The sequence below is a fragment of the Hippocampus zosterae genome, chromosome 2 (genome assembly GCF_025434085.1).
Source record: "Hippocampus zosterae strain Florida chromosome 2, ASM2543408v3, whole genome shotgun sequence".
NCBI classification, from domain to species: Eukaryota; Metazoa; Chordata; class Actinopteri; order Syngnathiformes; family Syngnathidae; genus Hippocampus; species Hippocampus zosterae.
In genome coordinates, this window is record NC_067452.1 from 9,648,354 (window position 1) to 9,666,523 (window position 18,170).

Sequence of the window (18,170 nt, forward strand, 5' to 3'; positions counted from 1 at the left end):
ACACACACACACACACACACACACACACACACACACACACACACACACACACACACACACACACACACACACACACACACACACACACACACACACACACACCGAAGACTCAGCTTTGACAGTTATCATGATGAATTTATTCTTCATCGAGTTGGTCTACAGTTAAAGGTATATCTATAGAATCTACTCTGACATGCTCAACTTGAGAAAATTCAGCAATGTTTGTGGTGGGGGTGAAAAATACCAACACGTATAAAGACATTCTCTTTTTGAATCACCTGCTGATATCATTACATACAAATATATGCGATCACGGAGGCAGTGAACATATCAGGAATCATCTCTCTACAAATGCATATATAATATGACTACAATAAAAATCAACTCATGTTTTTGTGGGGTTTTTTTTCTTTCTTTCAATTGTGAAGTGCTCCCTATCAGTGTTCCCTTTGCTTTGGCTTCTCCGCTCCTCATGCTCGTGTTTTAAAAAATATCAACCATGAAAAGACAGTTTCACGTGTGTGATCTCACTTGACTGTACAGAATTAAAAACGAGATTAAAATAACAAAAAACAAAATACTGATAAATAATAAAAAGAACGACAAGAATATGTTTGGTTATACAAATGAAGCAGTAGGCTTTTGAACTCTTTTGGAATATGCGCCCGGAGATCTTGGACCTCGTGGTCAGAGAGAAGGCACGCGGTCGAGACGAAGCCTCTCCGGGCTGCCGCTGTCGTTGTGGCGGTTCGTCTCCGGGCTGTGGCCGTGCTCATCTGCGCTCCCGGGAGATTCGTAAGGGTAATTTTCACCAATTTCTTCGTCCTCTTGCTCCTCTTTGATGCTGCTTAAACAAAAGCAGAAGGACACGGTGTGGGGTGTGAAAGGCGGTTCATCGTCTAGCATCTCATAATTCGCGTTGGTGCGTACAAAGCTTGCGGGGGCGATTGCGTTGCGCTGCTGTCGCTTTGGTAGCCGGACCCATTGGCAAGGGCGCCGTTCATCTGCTCCTGGAGGATGTGGGGCAGGGAATGCAATGGGATGCTGCCCATCGCACACGGGTTGTAGAAGGCGGTGCAGTCTAAACTTCCAATCTGCAAACGAAAACACTAAATGATGTCCCCGTGAGGATTGAAAGCATCGATTCTCCCAATTGCCGCGGAATCAAACGCGGGAAAAGCCGTTCAGACAACAGGAGCCTACCTGGGAAGCAGACCCAGCTAAGTTCTGCCGGTTTTTCAGGAGGGATCTGTAATTGCAAAGAGAGATGGAGAGAGAGAGAGAGAAAAAAAAAACAAAAAATGAGTCAGGGCTTGCAGGAAATGACTGGTGGCGTCTCAGACTCCAAAGCTCCCAAAAACATTGGGGTGGAACATCGGGTCTGAGATGATGTGGCGTCAACAAGGCATTAGCCAACTCACCCATTACCGGCTGCCTTCTGGGGCCTCCGTCTGTGGAACTCGATCTCGTCGACCGTCCACACGGCTCCCTTCACATTCTCCAGGCGTACAAAGCACTTATGGAGGCTCAGGTTGTGTCTGACAGCATTCTGGCCATTCCCAGAAAAGACGTTAGAAGATGCAGACGACGGGCACAAATTGACATCCGTACCTTCCATGTGGCCGCATTGCGTCGGAAATAGGCAAAGTTTCTTGTGAACCAGTTGTAGATTTCATTCAAAGTCAATTGATTGCGCGGTGACTCGTAGATTGCCTGATGGAGATGAAGAGAAAATTGCAAATTCTTGCAGACATCCACTTTTGCATTTCCATACAACGCCACCGTTACCTGTCGTATGAGCGATGCGTACGTGAACGGCGGTCTCACTTCTGTGCTTAGGTAGAACTCTTTATTATCAACAATATCTGTTGAAAAGATAACAATCTTACACAAACATTTCCAGTGAATATGCTTTTCAGATTGAATGTGGGTTCAAAATGCCTTTTTTTAAAAAATAATCCTCCTAAGACCCCAACGAACTCTTGCAAGGCATGCATTTTCATTAGATTTTTATCTTCTCTTTGATATTTAGGCTAATTGGAACCTGATGAGTGTAAAAACAAAGAATTATCTTTTTACTTGATGCAACGTCCTCGTAAGTGGACGGCAGGCCCTTATGGTCCAAAATTTAACATTATAGTCTTGAAAACCAAAGACGTCATGTCCAGGGATGTGGACGCCAGGTCCCAGGACCTTTCTGCTCATACAACAGCGTTTCGTTTGCACGTCGGGAGCAAAGATGAGCTACACACAAATTCAGGTGGATTGAAGCTCACGTGTCCACCTGCTGAGTGCATGCTTGCCGTTCACCTTGGCTGACAGAGCGGCTGTATCGCCTGCGTACAGGGGTTCCGTTGAAGCCGGCGTTGGGAGTGAGGACCGAGGGTGATTCGGACAGGGGCATCAAGGGCGTGGACGGCGCCGTGGCGCTCTGGGACAAGCTCATATGCGGACCTTTGGGCGGCGTTGCCTGGGAGAAGGACATGTTAGGCACAAGGTTCGCCTGCGGAGGAAAAGCAAATTGAGAGAAAACAAACACAAAAAAAAGATTGCAACTGTGTCTGTTGAACCAAAGCGTTAAGTGACAGAAACGTACGGGCTGAGCTGCAGCTTTGGGCTCAGACGACTTCAGATGAGCCATCATTGCTTGAAGTCGCTCTTTGTCTTTCTTGAGCTGAGATGGGAAACGAGAGGTGCTAAGTTTGCCGTCTGCGATACATGACAAAAACTCTCTGGCACACGCAAATTTTCTGGCACCACTTCTGGTTCCAGACGTGGTGTGAAAACAACATGGCACTGCAGCTGGCAGCTATTGTAAATAACGCCAATGTGCAAAAAAAATAAAATAAATAAATCTAGATTGGTAAAAACCAACCTGTAATTCCAGCTGTTGAACCACTTGCATCTGCACGCGACACTGCGCAGTGCTCTTGTCGTCAAGTGTGTGGTCACTGTTCAAATGCCTGCAGAAAAAACACCATTGGAAGCATTTTTATGAGCGGCAAACATGGAAACAAATGTGTCAAAGATACACACGTACACGCATGCATACGCAAAGTAAAAGCAGAGAGTATGCCACCACGACAAAAACAAATGTATTGAAGGAAATCTTTGACCTGCTTCTCTTTGAGATCCAAAATGCAGGAGAAAAAAAAGTATCACGGGTGTGTCTTTTTAGAGGGTCCAAAGAGCCGCTACTCACTTAAAAAACGCCTGAAAGTCTCCAAAGACTGTCTCACAGCCGGGCCATTTGCACATGCCATTCCCGTACAGAGCATGACTACCTGGCGCGTTTTCATCCAGCGAGCTGCTGAAACGAGTCACAACATACGACTGGCGTCAGAGATGCATCTCCGGACGTGTAAGCATAAGAAAGAACAGGCGCCACAGTTGAACAGGATGTATAAAAGGGTTCAGTGTGCACAGGAAAGCACCTTTCCTTCCTTTTCAGGAGAGCGGGATGGCCGTTGGTCGCAGATTGGTGATTGGTCGACTCTCTGGAGTCCCCGCCCGCAGATAACGCACCAGCGTCATTTTCACAGCCTATAAGATAACCCGACACTTAGTTAAGAGTCTGTCTGTGTGACCTTTACCTCGTGGCAAATCCAACACAAAAGGGAGGGTGGGGCGTACCGGCAACACTGGTGGGGAGCACGGAGAGAAGGCCTTGTCGCTGCAGGTTGAGCAGATGCTGCTGCTGCACCTGAAGAAGCTGTTGCTGGATGGCGATCTGTTGTGCGGTAAGCTAGGACACAAACGGCCTGATTCATTCAAGGCCACAAACTCGAATGGGCAAACACATATGGAAGTTGATCGACTAACCGGGCGCACCCAAGATTGCGTCTGTCGAATGGGGGGGAAGGGAAAAAATGGGCTTGAATCAATTGAAATCCTGGTTAGTTCACAAGGCTGATTTTGCAGGTGTCGGAAAGGCGGGGTCAAACGGGTCCCGTGATGCAATTTTGGAGTGATCTAAGGGCTGATGAAGCCATGAAGCCAACCAAGAAAAGGAGTCATGCCATATTGCTAGGGGTGCAATGAAAACCTTTCTGAAATGGGACGTTGTTTTTTCATTCAAAAGACGCAAGTTGAGCTATAAGATCTACTGTATAAGGTGTCAAACTCAAGGTCTCAGGACCAAATATGGGCCGCCAAAGCTCACCAGGTGTAGTGATCAAAATTGGAAGCAAAATTACAAATGGTTTTCACTTTGAATCATGTTGAGATATCGAATGCATTTTTTGGTACAATTTGTGACCAAAGATTTTTCCTGACCTCTGATTTGTTGTGTAAATCTGCCATTATATGAGTAGTCGATCATGCATATCATTATATGATGGTTTCACAGTCATAATGGCCGTCTGAGGGAACAACCCGACCTGCGACTGAAATGCGTTGGGGTGAAGACGCAAATCAACAGCAGCTATTTGGGATGTTAGCAAAATAGGCACAAAGACGGCAGAGATTTAGTTAGTGGTGACGGCATTGATGGAAAGAGATGCTGGACTTGCTGAAGTTTAGCGACAACCATTATGTGATTTATTTCACTTTGGTTTTAGAGCACTCCCAAAGGCTCAAGTAATGTGGGCAGAATCACTCCCTTAATTGTCTGCATATAAACCACACATTGAGAAACAAACTAAACTTTTCCTGCATTTCATATACACACACACACGCACGCACACACACACACTGTATTTTCACGAGCCACAGACGCACACAAATGTCTTTTCTGTACAAATGTATTTTCTCCAAAATGGAGGTGGGGGGCCTAATAATGCGGGTTGCCTTGTGTATGCACCGAGTTATATATATATATATATATATATATATATATATATATATATATATATATATATCTCCCCTCCCCCGTCACGTTTTTGACGTCACATCTCGTAGCACAAGCCATGGTGGGCACAAGAGTTTTCACATGCATAGAGGGAGGAAAAAAATATTGCTTCATATTGATACGAACAGTATCTGTTTCCTCGTTATTGTGAGAAATTATGAACATAATCTTCAATTATCCATCCATCGTGGGAGAGTGGCTGCCTTTCCAGCAGCTCCTATATTTTGTTGTTCTACTTCTTCCTTTTATAACTTTGCTACTGTGAATTGTGAATTTCTCCATTGCGAGACTAATAAAAGTTTTCTTATCTTTTCTTAAATCATAGTTCTGTAAATTAGCATTGTTCATCATTACAAAATAAAGTACTGAAATAGACACCCATCACTTCTAGTAGGCTACAGAGGACACAAAAGCTATGCTGACTTCATGCCACGTGCGCTGGGTGGTCGCCTGGAGTTTAGTTTGCCGAAGACCTTTGTTATGGCTCACTCTATTGCTAATGCTTTCAGTGCTCACATTAGCTGTGGCTGCACTTGCGACTGGGTGCTTTGCATTGATGTGGTAGGCTAAACTTAAGCTGCTTCGGTGGTAAGCAAACTACTTCTTACAAATTAGGCACTCTACCTTTATCAATCGTGCCATCAGGGCGTTTTTGAAATGGAAATTTTCCATTCATTGTGTACTTATTTTTTAACATTTTAGGGGAAGCTGAGCTTCCCTTGCAGTCTTGGAGCAATCGCCTCTAAATAAATAAAAATAAAAACACATACATGTTTTTATTAATTTATTTTTAAATAAAAGTAGCAAACATTGGAACAATTGGGTACTGTTATCCATTCCCAGATGCTCGGACTCAGCCTTCCTCCCGGTCCAAAGAGAACATTTTACAAATAAAGTATACAAATATAAACATTAAGAAAATACGACAAAACGCAAAAGCGTAAAGCTTTTTGTTATGAACTGCTAAAGGGGTGAAGATGATAATACAGAGAGCGAAGATAAATAGTAATACAAGGAATTAAGGCAAAGAGTTGGATTACTGTTTATCTTCATTCCTTGTGTCCTCCCCATTGCCAGTTAGCTTTGATTCTCTCCTCTTTCATCTCAAATTGCTTCAAACAACAAAGCATGTGACGGAAAAGTGGTTAGGACTGCACGACTGTCCGTGTTTTATGTTATGTGTTGTGTTTATTATTTTACTTTATGTTAACCGTTTTGTTAAGCGCTTTGTTACAGCTGTCGCTGTTGTGAAAATCAGCATGTATTGTATTGTATTAGCCTGTTCACCTGTGGGATTTTCCAAACAGGTGTTGAATGAGCATTCCTCAACCATCTCAGTCTTTTTTTTGCCACCTGTTCCAGGTTTTTGGGAATGTGCTGCGGCCATAAAATTCTAAGCTAATGATTATTTGCTAAAAACAATAAGGTTTATTGGTCTGTACATGAAATATGATGTTGACGTAGTGTATTCAATTAAATGTATGTATGTTGAACAAGGTTTGCAAATCATTGTATTCAGTTTTTATTTACTGTATATGTTTAACACAACGGTTCAACTTGTACTTTGAAGATTTACTCGTTGGATTCATTATGGCATGGAAGCACTTTAGCAACACATAATATACAGGACATACGACTAACTGTGTGTGCTTTGTCCATATGTGTGTTATGTTTGATGCTGTTGTAATAAGATTGACACCAACTACCGGCGACAAATTCCTGGTTTAAAGTATTCCGACGTATGGACTTTTTTTGGACGAGACCAGTAACGGTGACCGCCACAACCCCACACTATGCCACTCTCAATGTTTGAGTGCAGTGATACTGATACATCACCTACTTACTTCTGCTCAGTAAAATTGAGGGCGGCTGAAAAAAGGCAGAGGTGCACATAATTCTGATTACGTGTTCCTCCCATCATGTATGTTTGTCACATCGGCCATCTGTCGGTGCATTCACAGACGTACTGTACGTCAGTGTGAAGGTAACGGAGGCAAATACTGTATGTGAACTTACCTCCTGGCTAACTATCCCAGCATTCTTCTGTTGGAGCAGCTGCATATTTAGCTGCTCTTGCTGATTCTTGAAGACCTCTTGAATTTGTTGCTGCAGACAAGTTGATACAACAAGAGTGAAACTGTTCAAACAGAGTGCTTGGGCCCTTACTTTTGTTTTCTCGGCTTTGTGTCTGAATGCTGTGAACTGTTGTGTTTGTAAATGCTTGTAGTTGACGTGTCTTTACTTGTGTGAAGCATATTGAATTGCCTTGTGTATGAAAAATGTGAGATATCAATAAAGCTGCCTTGCCTTGCCCACTGAAGACAGACAAAGGCCCTCCTGGCCCAGTACCTGGTGCAACATGAGGGCCTTCTGCTGCTGGAACAGGGCTTGGATCTGCTGAGGGCTGAGGACCTGTTGCTGCGCCGCCTGCTGCTGTAGCTGCTGCGGAGCCTCAGCCGGAGGGGTCATCATGGATGATGATGCTGGAACCTGTGACAGCCAAAACATTGTGTTGGAACAAGTTGGGCTTGATATGCAGTCAGCCAGCAGCCCCTTACACAGTGACCATTGAAGAGAGAATTTTTGCTTTATTACCAGATTTTGCGGGAGAAGCGATGACACGTTGGGCTTGATTGGGGCGAATTGATTAATAAAATGCAACAACAACAACCGTGGGGTATTTTATGGACCTTTACTCACGGCATATGGTCATTATGTTTGTGGGCAAATATAAAGTGCATGAATGAAATGAGCAACACAAAAAGTGGGTGAAAAGAGAAAAACGCCTAAAGACAAGACTCGGTGATATCACTGACAAACTCCACAGGGCAAGGCTGAAGGTGTCACAAGAATACTTCAAGAGAAGAAATACACAAGCCAGACCACAAGATGCAAACCACTCAGCAAAAAGAATCAGAAGGCCAAATCGGCTTTTACAGCAATGATCCACAAATCTTTTAGAACAAAGTGACTGAAGACTCATGAGAACAAGATCAATCTCTAGTAAAGTGATTGATAGGCCTGCACGGGTTTTCTCCGGGTACTCCAGTTTCCTCGCACATTCCAAGAACATGCATGGGAGGCTAATTGAAGACTTTTAATTGTCCCTAGGTGTGACTGAGTGTGAATGGTTGTTTGTCTTTGTGATCGGCTGGCAATCAGTTTAGGCTGTACCCTGCCGACTGCCCGAAGACAGCTGGGATAGGCTCCAGCACGCCCATGACACTAGTGACAATAAAGCGGGATAAAGCAGTTTGGATAATGGGTGGACATATATGAGATGTTTATTACCTTTACAAATGGAAATATCTATCCTGATTTACAACAATTTATATTACGATAACGATATACCACAATATATTTTCAGTTATTCTATAAAATATTATATAATACACTAGTAATGGGAAAATGAAGCTTCTAATTTGCTTCATCAACAGTTGTACTTTTTGACTCCTGCATCCAATTTTTGAATCGCTTGTCCTCAATACTAATATACTTCTAATCTTTTAGATCACTCCTCCTGGCTGACATACAAGACGCTGAAACATTTGCTGTTTAGCTGTGTGTCTGGAGATTATTTTAGATTCATTTTCTTTCCAGACACCTATCAAATATAGCCCGCAATTTTGCTATTCAAGGATGACTATGATCGGCTTTCTTGCGAGACCTCAGTGAAGTGTAGTCCGCCAACCAAGCATTTAATTTCGGTATTTCGCGATCGATAACATTTTGTTGGTTTAGCAAGTAGCATGGCTCCTTTGTCCTTGCCTCTGATAATTAATCCTCGTGATCTCTTTGTGAGTGTGATAACTGCAAAAAGTTTTTTTAGAGGCGAGTTGATGTTGGCAGTGATGTTTAGCAGGCAGTAGTTGAAGCTCGTTGCTAACCTTGCTACCGCTAGCTTGCTGTAGCGTTACCTCGCCTTGACCTGCAGGTGACATAGGCAGCCCCACAAGCCTTTTTGGGACAGTCACTATTTAATTCATTCATCTTCCGAACCGCTTGATCCTCACTAGGGTCGCAGGGGGTGCTGGAGCCTATCCCAGCTGTCTCCGGGCAGTAGGCGGGGGACACCCTGAATCGGTTGCCAGCCAATCACAGGGCACACAGAGACGAACAACCATCCACGCTCACACTCACACCTAGGGACAATTTAGAGTGTTCAAAGTCACTATTTAATGAAAGGAAAAATATGCAAATCCTTGATTATTCGTTTTGTTATTCTTTCTAACGAGGCTCAAAATGCAAACTGCTTTGCTTTTGTGGTTTGAAGGTGTACCCAACCTAGTTTTTTTAAAATGTTCATTGATAAAAATTAAGAGTTTGTTGTTAGTTTATTCTTTCCCAAAGCAGGAGACGCTCACCGACTTACGAACAACGGTACATACGAACATTTTTACGGGTATGCCGAAAAAGAAAAAGTTAGATTTTGTACTGCGCGCCTTTTTCCGAGTACAAGTACTGTTGTGCTTCTTTCCGCCGCTAATACCGACGTGAGGCGCTGCGAGAGCTCGCCCAGCATCCACCCCGAATCCGGCTTCCTCTGCCCAGTTGTTAAATATCTCTCGTTATTTTTCAGCACAAACCAAAACAGGTTACTCATACAAGCCTTAAACATACTTGTAGAAACATTAAACATATTTATATAAACCTTAAATATACTTATATAAGCCTTAAAGATACATTCCATACAAAATATAGCACTTACGAACGAATTCACCTTACGAACGATCGTTCGGAACGCATCTCGTTCGTAAGCTCGGGAGCGTCTGTATTCATTATTTGCGTTCACTAGCTCATTGTTTAATAATTTTCATTGAGTCTTAGATTTAATTTTGCACCGAACATCAGTAATGTAGGATACATGACTCACTTCCTCTTCTTGGTCCGTCTGCCCATCCGGTGCCAGCTGTGTGGCATATGATTGGGCAGTAAAAGCATTTGTCCGTGAAATGCAGCTTTTCTGACAATCTTGAAACATGCAGAAGCCAAATGACAATCGGCACAATAGTAGAAAAATGACACGATAGACTCATTTCTATGGTCATCACGGTACATACCGTCATCTTGCCCAGCTAGGGTATGAGATTTTCCATGTCGAAAACCATCATAGCCAACTTAAAGAGCAAACACTCTTAAATTCAGCGGTCATCACCCCTTTTACTGTTGCCACCAGCATATACCATCGTTCAGTCTGAGGGAACATGCTATTTCGCACCTACTATTTGGGATCTCGGTGAAAAATCACAATCTTTGTAGACCACGCACAAGATGCCCAGCAACAGCAAGAACAATTAGTTTGAGTAAACACAGCACACAACGTTGCACCCAGTGCATTGGATTTTATTAAATCGGGCACTATATGCTGTGATTCAGCCTTTCATACATAAAGACTTTGCAACAAAAGTTGGGACTTAGAGAGGAAATGGAAGTTTGCACTGTGGGCCAATGGGTGTTTTTCTGAACTCTTAAACAGACTCACACACAAAGCACAAAGGAAAACGGGTGTGGTGTCACTCACGGTGATGAAAACACTGACAGAGAGAAAAACAAGATGAAACGGTTGAGTAAACATATTACAAATGTCCTTGATAAGAATGCCCTTGTTGGTTGGGTGGTGAGGAGTCACACGTGCCTGAATACGCTTTAAAAACATGATAGGGAACAAAAAATAAAATGTATACTAGGAAACATGACTAAAGTCAGAAGAATGGAGGGATATGAAGTAAATATCCGTTGAAATACAGCTTCCAAAAGAAAATATAGGCTGCCTTGGGTATTAAAAAAGAAAAATCACATATTTTAATACGGGCGGCCCGGTAGTCCAGTGGTTAGCACGTCGGCTTCACAGTGCAGAGGTACCGGGTTCGATTCCAGCTCCGGCCTCCCTGTGTGGAGTTTGCATGTTCTCCCCGGGCCTGCGTGGGTTTTCTCCGGGTGCTCCGGTTTCCTCCCACATTCCAAAAATATGCATGGCAGGCTGATTGAACACTCTAAATTGTCCCTAGGTGTGAGTGTGAGTGCGAATGGTTGTTCGTTTCTGTGTGCCCTGCGATCGGCTGGCAACCGATTCAGGGTGTCCCCCGCCTACTGCCCGGAGACAGCTGGGATAGGCTCCAGCACCCCCCGCGACCCTAGTGAGGATCAAGCGGCTCGGAAGATGAATGAATGAATGAACATATTTTAATAGTTCAGCCTGAACATCTTAAATATTAGCACAAATGTCAGTGCTAATGTGTATGTGACAGCGATACAATGATGTTACAATTGTACAAATGTTGCTGTACACAAAAACAATGACAGAATGCCTACTTCAAGACATGATGACTAGGTTTTTTTCTGTGTATGCTTAACATGCATGTTCATTGATTTGACTTGAGCTTCGACGGGGTCTTTCGCCGATAATAAACGCACATTGACAGCAGTCTTTTCTCGGCGCTGTGCTTGTGTGTGGAATTGTATAAGCTAAACATCGACTGTGTTTAATAGCCGCAAGGCCAAACCATTTAAAGCCCTTTCAGAACAAACATGTATTTACCTTCACATACATCGATACCTTATATTTTGACATTTGAGGCCTTTTCCCCATTTTCTAACAGTGTCATGTACCCAGTACGTCTAGGATTGTAAAAATCACAAAATGTAGAAAATCAGTGAGGGACATGTTTAGAACCAACTTCAAATGGTAAAGCAGCATAGAACGCATTTTGAAAGAATCATATTGCGGAGCACATAAAATGAAGTCACGGTTAAGGGCGAGACTGACATGTGGACCGAGAGTCTGACAAACATGTAGGAGTGATACAGAGTGCATGAGGCATGCGCACACAAGTAACGCCATACTATCAAAGACAATTCCCTGCATAAAAAGTACAATATGCACTTGATTATTTCTCCAACTCACCGTCTAGTGTACAAAGTTCTGTCAAGACGATTGAGCTCCTAAATTAACCAAACAACAACAACAACAGATTGCCCAAGGGAATTAAACCGCCATCAAAACAACAACAACGAGTGGCACAGAAACAACATCATCTACTGAGCAGGCAGCAATTCACCAACCCCCACCCCACTCCCTGTCGAGCCTCACTGCTCTGGCAATGTTTGCAGTAAACATAAACAAAGTCATCAAAATTGCACAGAGACTAAATAATGAATAAAAAGCAGGCAGAGCCAGTTTACAAAAACAGAATGCAGGATTCATATTTTAATTAAGGTCTGAACCACAAACAAACATCTCTCTCTCTGAGGCAGTCTGTTTAGAGTCGGGTAAACAAACTGACGGAGAATTTCACAGAGGCTGTGGGCTAACAATAACAGTCGACGGCCTCCTTGTTTGGCCTTTCTTATGAGATTCAATGTAGTCGAGGTGGCCACAAAAGCCATGAAAAAATAGGTCCACCCCAACAGACAGACAGACAGAGCTGTTTGGCCCCTCTGTTTTTCTGTGGACACCATCAACACAACAACAGCCTTTGCCTAATCCCTGTTACCATGGCAGCCAGCAAGTCCAAACATCTTGTGTTGTTGTTATTGTTGAGAGTCATACCAGTGAGCAGCCGAGTGTAAACACAAATCCGTTCCTGCAAGACTGGTCTTGTGAACTCTGAGATGACTGACAGCCAAAAACACACACCAAAAAAAGCACTAAAACCCAACACTGATGTGTATCCTGCAAAGTACAAACATCTGTAAAAACATGCACGATATTTTATTACACAATCACCGACATGTGACTTTCCCTCGCAGACGCACAAGTGGGGACAAACGTGTAAATATCGATTGAAAATAGGATTATAATTAAACAGAGGAAAAGTGACCCCCCTTTCCAAAATTCACCTGGCAGCATAGACATGAACAAAGAGCAACATAATTTGCTGTCTGAGACCTATTCCCGTCAGAGATGTGTGGGGGGGAATAAGAGCAACAAGAAAATCCCCCTCTCAACACCCTCCCTTCCTTAAATCCCTGCACCCATCAATGTGCTAACTTTCAACAATAAATAGAGCAAGGGGTTCCAGACTATGCAGTACATTCACTTCCAGAACAAAAAACTCACATTTTTTCACTTTCTGCAGGATATTAAAATACCTGCAGTGTATTTACATACAGTCTCGATCTATCCATCCATCCATCTTCGATACCGTTCACTATTAACTTACACATCTCCCCATTGTGTGGGGTGAAAATACTTCTGGACACTGTGCAAAAATGTTGGCAACGTGATGTACACTTAAATATGTATACTCGCATGTAGACTACACAAGGCTTATGGTATTATTCATTGTAATACTGCTCAATCTGTACATAACGTTGAAATTTGAGTTTCAATGTACAAAATCAAGCCACCATATTTTGCCAACAGTTTCATCCAATGTATGTAGTGGGTGTAGTACAGTTAGTGATATTGTAGTATTTAGTAGCTCGCCGTCAATAATATTAAACTTTCCAACCTAGCACATATGACTGTGGCATAATTAGGCTCTATTTAGCACCCCATACAAACATGCAACATCCTAATTCTATGAATTGTTCTTCTTGATGAGGACAGATGAAAATGTTCTTCTAATTCATCCTTGAGGGTGCACTTTTGTATTTGCTTTTACTTTGTGTGCAGGTTCTTTAATATGAATATGTATGACTATTGCTGCTAAATTAAAAACTCATCCATCCACCCATCCATCCAAGCAGGGAAATCACAACACCTGCAGACCAGAGGCCACAATTCACACGCTAATGTCGCGCTGCAAGCTTCAGTGTGTGCAACACATTTGTTTCAGAAAAGTGCTCCCAAGATGCTAGCAGGGCTCCAAAACTGAGGTAACGTTGCCACAATGAGCATCGGCACAATTAGTGTTTGTGTAATAAAGGGAAGCCAACGGGAATAAACTGACTCTGGGTGACTCTGGAGGAGGAGTATGGCCGCTCCTTAGTCGAGTGTCATTCTCAGCATTTTTTCCGTTCTGTGTCCTAACAGCTGGAATGGCGTGGCTAGTTGGTTCTGACCCAGACTCGTGCATCTGGACTCCACTGACCTGAGAAACAAACAAATGGTGTAAATGGAAACAGTTGCATGAAAAAGTGTGGCATCATGGAAAATGGAAAACACAAATCTCAATGGGCGAAGTTATTTAAAGTCAAGCCATGGACCACGATAAACAAATTCCATTTACCATTTATACCCATGCCAGGAATATCTTGACTGTATCCTGAGCATGGGGTGGGGGAGGGATTGACTTCATAATCGGAATATTATGTACTTTGACCAAGTATTTTAGAGTGTACCAATTGGCCACACCAAAGGCTCGATGGATAACTAAGTTGACAACAGCAAGCTGTTGTCGGGCGTTTGGGCTTCACAGTAAATAATTTGTGCCAACAGATTCTTTAATTTGTCACGAGTTTCACTTTGCACCATTCCAATATTTTGGAGGTGGCTCTTAAATTGTTTTCCCGTGTCACGCAGGTGGAATTCTTAACGAGGCAGAGCCACAGACAACGTTTGATCCTCACTCTCTTTTCCTCACTTAAAACATCTTGACACTTGAGCTGGCCTTTCAGACAATATCACACCCGAGCAGAGCATCGAAAAATTATGAAGCAAACAAGCCAGACAAAAAAGGCTTGCTGAGAGGCATCAAGTCTGGGAAGGATGTTATGTTGTCAAAATTGACTGGTTCGCACGTCTGCCTCACACTGCAGAGGTCATGGGTTCGATTCCACCCTACTTGTGTGGAATTTGCATGTTCTCCCTGTGCCTGCGTGGGTTTTCTCCAAGTACTTCAGTGGCCTCCAATATTCCTAAAACATGCATGGCAGGTTAATGGAACACTCTAAATCGTCATTAAGTGTGCCTGTTGTTCGTCTCTGTGTGCCCTGCGATTGGCTGGCAACCGGTTCAGGGTGTCCCCCGCCTACTGCCCGAAGACGGCTGGGACAGGCTCCAGCACAACTGCGACCCTCGTGAGAATGAGCAAATTAGAAAATGCATGGATGAATCTTGTCTAAGGAGTTCCATGGCACTCAGAAAAAGTGTTTGCCTAAGACAAGACTCCCCCCCTCGCTCCCCCAAGAAATAAAAGTTTGCTCGGAGATTTGTGCAAATGTGACTACCTCAACTGTTGCATTTTGGTTTTGAAACGTAAAAGGCACAATTCCGTGGAGGGTCTGAAGAATGATTGGTTGATTTTAAGGCCCGGATACACAAATACATCCAGCAAAGTAGCTACTTTGCTATTAGGAGCAACTCGCCCAAAAAAAAAAAACTCCCCAAAAGAACTTGAATAGGAAAACAACAGTTTTAGTCACTGTTAGGTGAAGTTATCAGTGTTGTTACATTTCAACCAGGTTACAATGTAAAAAAAACAAACAAACAAACAAGCTACAGTACAAGCTGCAGTCTCTTCTGAAACTGTGAGAGGAACATGCTCTTCTATTTGTTGAATAACTGAGTGCTGCCATGGCTACTGTAAACACAGGGGCCCTGGGTCTGTGTTTATGTGCAAACATATCTTCCTTCTGGAACAATTTACCATTAACCAGGTGGTGCGATAAACGGCCGTGTCAGGTAGTACAATGCACAAGAAGGCTTTTATGTGTACAGCTTGGGAGTGCTTGAGTCGAAAGCTAAGCAGCATAAACAAAAGTAAATAAAGTAGGCAAACAGATAATGTGAGCAGATGGAAAAGCTCAGATGAAACAGGTCACATTGCCTGAAGGAGAACATCATTAGTTTCAAGGTTTGCAAACTTTTAAATTAAACATGCAAAGCAACGGTTAAATATACTCGTCATTTTGGCTCCCAACTGAATCAACACCAAATTACTAGGATTGTTGGGACTAACGTCCATGATACAGATTCAATTTTACTCAAGCCATTTAAGAGACAATAAGAAATGAGTACTTCCTGCATCAGATATGTCAGCATGGCATCATGAAATGAATGAAAGGGGTATTTTAAAGACGGTTTTAAAAAAGCCAAGTGATTCCTGCGAATGAAAGCCAATCTAAACCATGTCCGGCATTTGCAAGCAAAGTTTCCATTCTGTTTGCTCATGCTTTCAGAATCAGGCTTACGACAAAAGACAAAAAAGCAGAGTTTCCTATTGTCATGGCTGAAGACAACTTTCTTTGAATGATTATTTAACTATACTGTACATATGTATTAACATCAACACATTTGATCGTAAAAACATAATACTGCGGCAAAGCCGTTTGAGGAAAGATTCACGATTAAGAATATGTGTGAGGTTCTGTGGTGTTAGGAACTTTCTCATGAACATAAGGTCATTGTAATGCACTGCAACGTGTCTGCATCGCTTTCATCTTGGTTGGACGGTCGGTCGATACAATCGTTCGAATCATTCTTGTTGTTTGTTAGTGCACAAATGTGTATCGAAGAAAAACATTGGCAGTAGCCTATTTAGAAACTGATCTTACTTCACTTTGGAGGACGTGCCATGTCACGCAGTGTTCTACAATCAAATACTATCAATTTGAATAAGCCTGAGCAGATGTCAAATGGGTGTTGCTCATTATTAATAGTTGTGCGATATGTTGGGTACAAAATGAATGGACTCGACATCCGCCGATAGCAGCCATTGCAGTATGAGATTCCCAGTGAGGACCCGAACATTACGCTATTGGTTACACGGGGAACGAGGAACTGCAAGTTAGCATGATCGATATGCGAATGGGCGCGTGTTATTCATAGGTTATATCTTCTCTCCTCTCCTCCGGAATAAAAAAATGGACGTGTTTTCAAACCAACCGCGAGGTTCGTAGCGATGTGCAACAAAAGCTAGCCGCTAACCGAAAGGAATCATCTCTCTCCTCGTTTTGGCAACGGTGATATGGCAATAAATATGACGTTCTCAGATCAACAGTCGTAGACAGGTTTATCGGCGTGCGACTCCGTTAACTTTTACTCACCAGGTTGTGTATGCGTAAACAAAGTTGAACTCGGTGTGGTGTCGGGAGAATGAACCTCGGAGTGGCTTCGTTGGCGGCGGGGCTAGCCACAAGTTGCTAACAGAAGGCGTGGCTTCGTTAAAAGTAAACAATGGTGACGTCATGTCCACACGCGGGGCCATCAGCTCGCCTTGGAAAAAAAAATCTCACGGGTCATTTCGACCCTGTAGATTTGTATTCATTTGTTTCGTTGTACGTGATGATTATTGTGTCAGTCAAAAAAAAAATCAAGCAACGAATACATCCTCTAAGTTTGAAACATTGAGGACTGAGTTGTTCAGTTTTGATTGAATCGGTTAGAGCACAGATGTCAAAGTCAAGGCCCGGGGTCCAGATCCGGCCCGCCAAGTCATTTTATGTGGCCCACGAGAGCAAATCACGTGTCGATTTCCATGATCCTTGCTTAAATCTGTAGCGAAATCTCAAATTGTCATATGTAATAACGGTGACATTCTGCAATAACTTCTGTTTACACTCACATGAGCAATAACTGAACAAATCCTTGACTGATTTCAAAACTCGTGCACAATCATTTTTTGTGTACAAGTAATAATACGATGTGATGATTAAACATTTACTCAGTTTCACTGTCTTAAGGGCCCTCCGAGGGAAGACGTAACATCAAAGTGGCCCGCGACCAAAAGTTTGACACCGCTGGGTTCGAGGCTTTATTTTTGTCGTCTTCAAACGGTATTGAACTGTATTCAGTAGGGTGTATACATCACACCAAGAGATGGTTGCAATATTTTGTTCTCATTAACAAACACTAGGGGTGACTCTCATCATGATACACTAGTTTTAGTGAGTGACAAAGTTGACTGTTTTTACCTATTTCAGCAGAATATTTGATACCTCTCTTGTATTTTTTTTTCTTTTTTTTTTTTTCCAAGATGGCGCCCGAGTAGGCAGCCTTCGGCAAGTGCTCTTCAAGAGCCTTGCTTTTTTGTTCTTTTTTGTTCTTTTTTGCTGTTTTTGTCTTTTGTTTTGTCACATGTTGTTTGTTGTTTCATTGTGTGGACCTGATATGGACTGTTTTCAGCGCTTTTTGGCCACGACATTCGTCAAAGGAGCAGTATCTGTGCTTGGTGGTTGCGCCTTCTCGGCAGCACGCCTGTACCAGCACAGATTTTGATTGGGAGGAATGTCGGCGCCATTGACTGTCGGTGCTGGACAGACCTGGGGCGCTTGTGTTTTTTGCGCCAGTAATGGGCAGCATTTTTCACAACCCCGATTTGTTCAGTGGCTATGTCAGCGCTGTTGGACAGTTGGCGTTGGTGCGGCTGGATGGATGGCCGCTGAAGTTGAGGATGAGGAGAGAGGAGCGTTGGCGAAGAGCGCCGATGCGTATTTG

General features: G+C 43.0%; 1 protein-coding gene across 9 annotated transcripts; it reads right to left on the reverse strand.

The window, feature by feature from the left end:
• Positions 1–114: 114 nt before the first annotated feature.
• Positions 115–16,916, reverse strand: LOC127594730 (forkhead box protein P1-B-like). Of its 9 annotated transcripts, none has more exons than XM_052056535.1 (16): positions 16,781–16,916; positions 13,744–13,884; positions 7,199–7,339; positions 6,866–6,955; positions 3,634–3,745; positions 3,435–3,543; positions 3,203–3,310; positions 2,876–2,963; positions 2,597–2,674; positions 2,311–2,470; positions 1,789–1,865; positions 1,612–1,713; positions 1,422–1,549; positions 1,204–1,249; positions 931–1,094; positions 115–844 (listed from the first exon to the last, which is right to left on the reverse strand). In XM_052056535.1, exons 2-16 carry the CDS (start codon positions 13,867–13,869, stop codon positions 688–690), a joined length of 1,686 nt encoding a protein of 561 aa, XP_051912495.1. In that variant the 5' UTR covers positions 13,870–13,884; positions 16,781–16,916; the 3' UTR covers positions 115–687. The 9 variants fall into 9 exon arrangements, with proteins under 9 accessions (XP_051912495.1, XP_051912517.1, XP_051912489.1 ...); XM_052056557.1 differs by having other exon boundaries at positions 2,311–2,503; XM_052056529.1 differs by having other exon boundaries at positions 115–847; positions 2,311–2,503.
• Between the last annotated feature and the right edge of the window lie 1,254 nt (positions 16,917–18,170).

Coding starts and splice junctions, on each gene's coding strand:
- LOC127594730 (XM_052056513.1), bottom strand. CDS start 13,869: ATGCACGAGTCTGGGTCAGAACCAACTAGCCACGCCATTCCAGCTGTT. Junction 1,095..1,203: donor TAGCTGGGTCTGCTTCCCAG/GTAGGCTCCTGT, acceptor TTTCGTTTGCAG/ATTGGAAGTTTAGACTGCAC. Junction 848..930: donor CAATCGCCCCCGCAAGCTTT/GTACGCACCAAC, acceptor CTTTTGTTTAAG/CAGCATCAAAGAGGAGCAAG.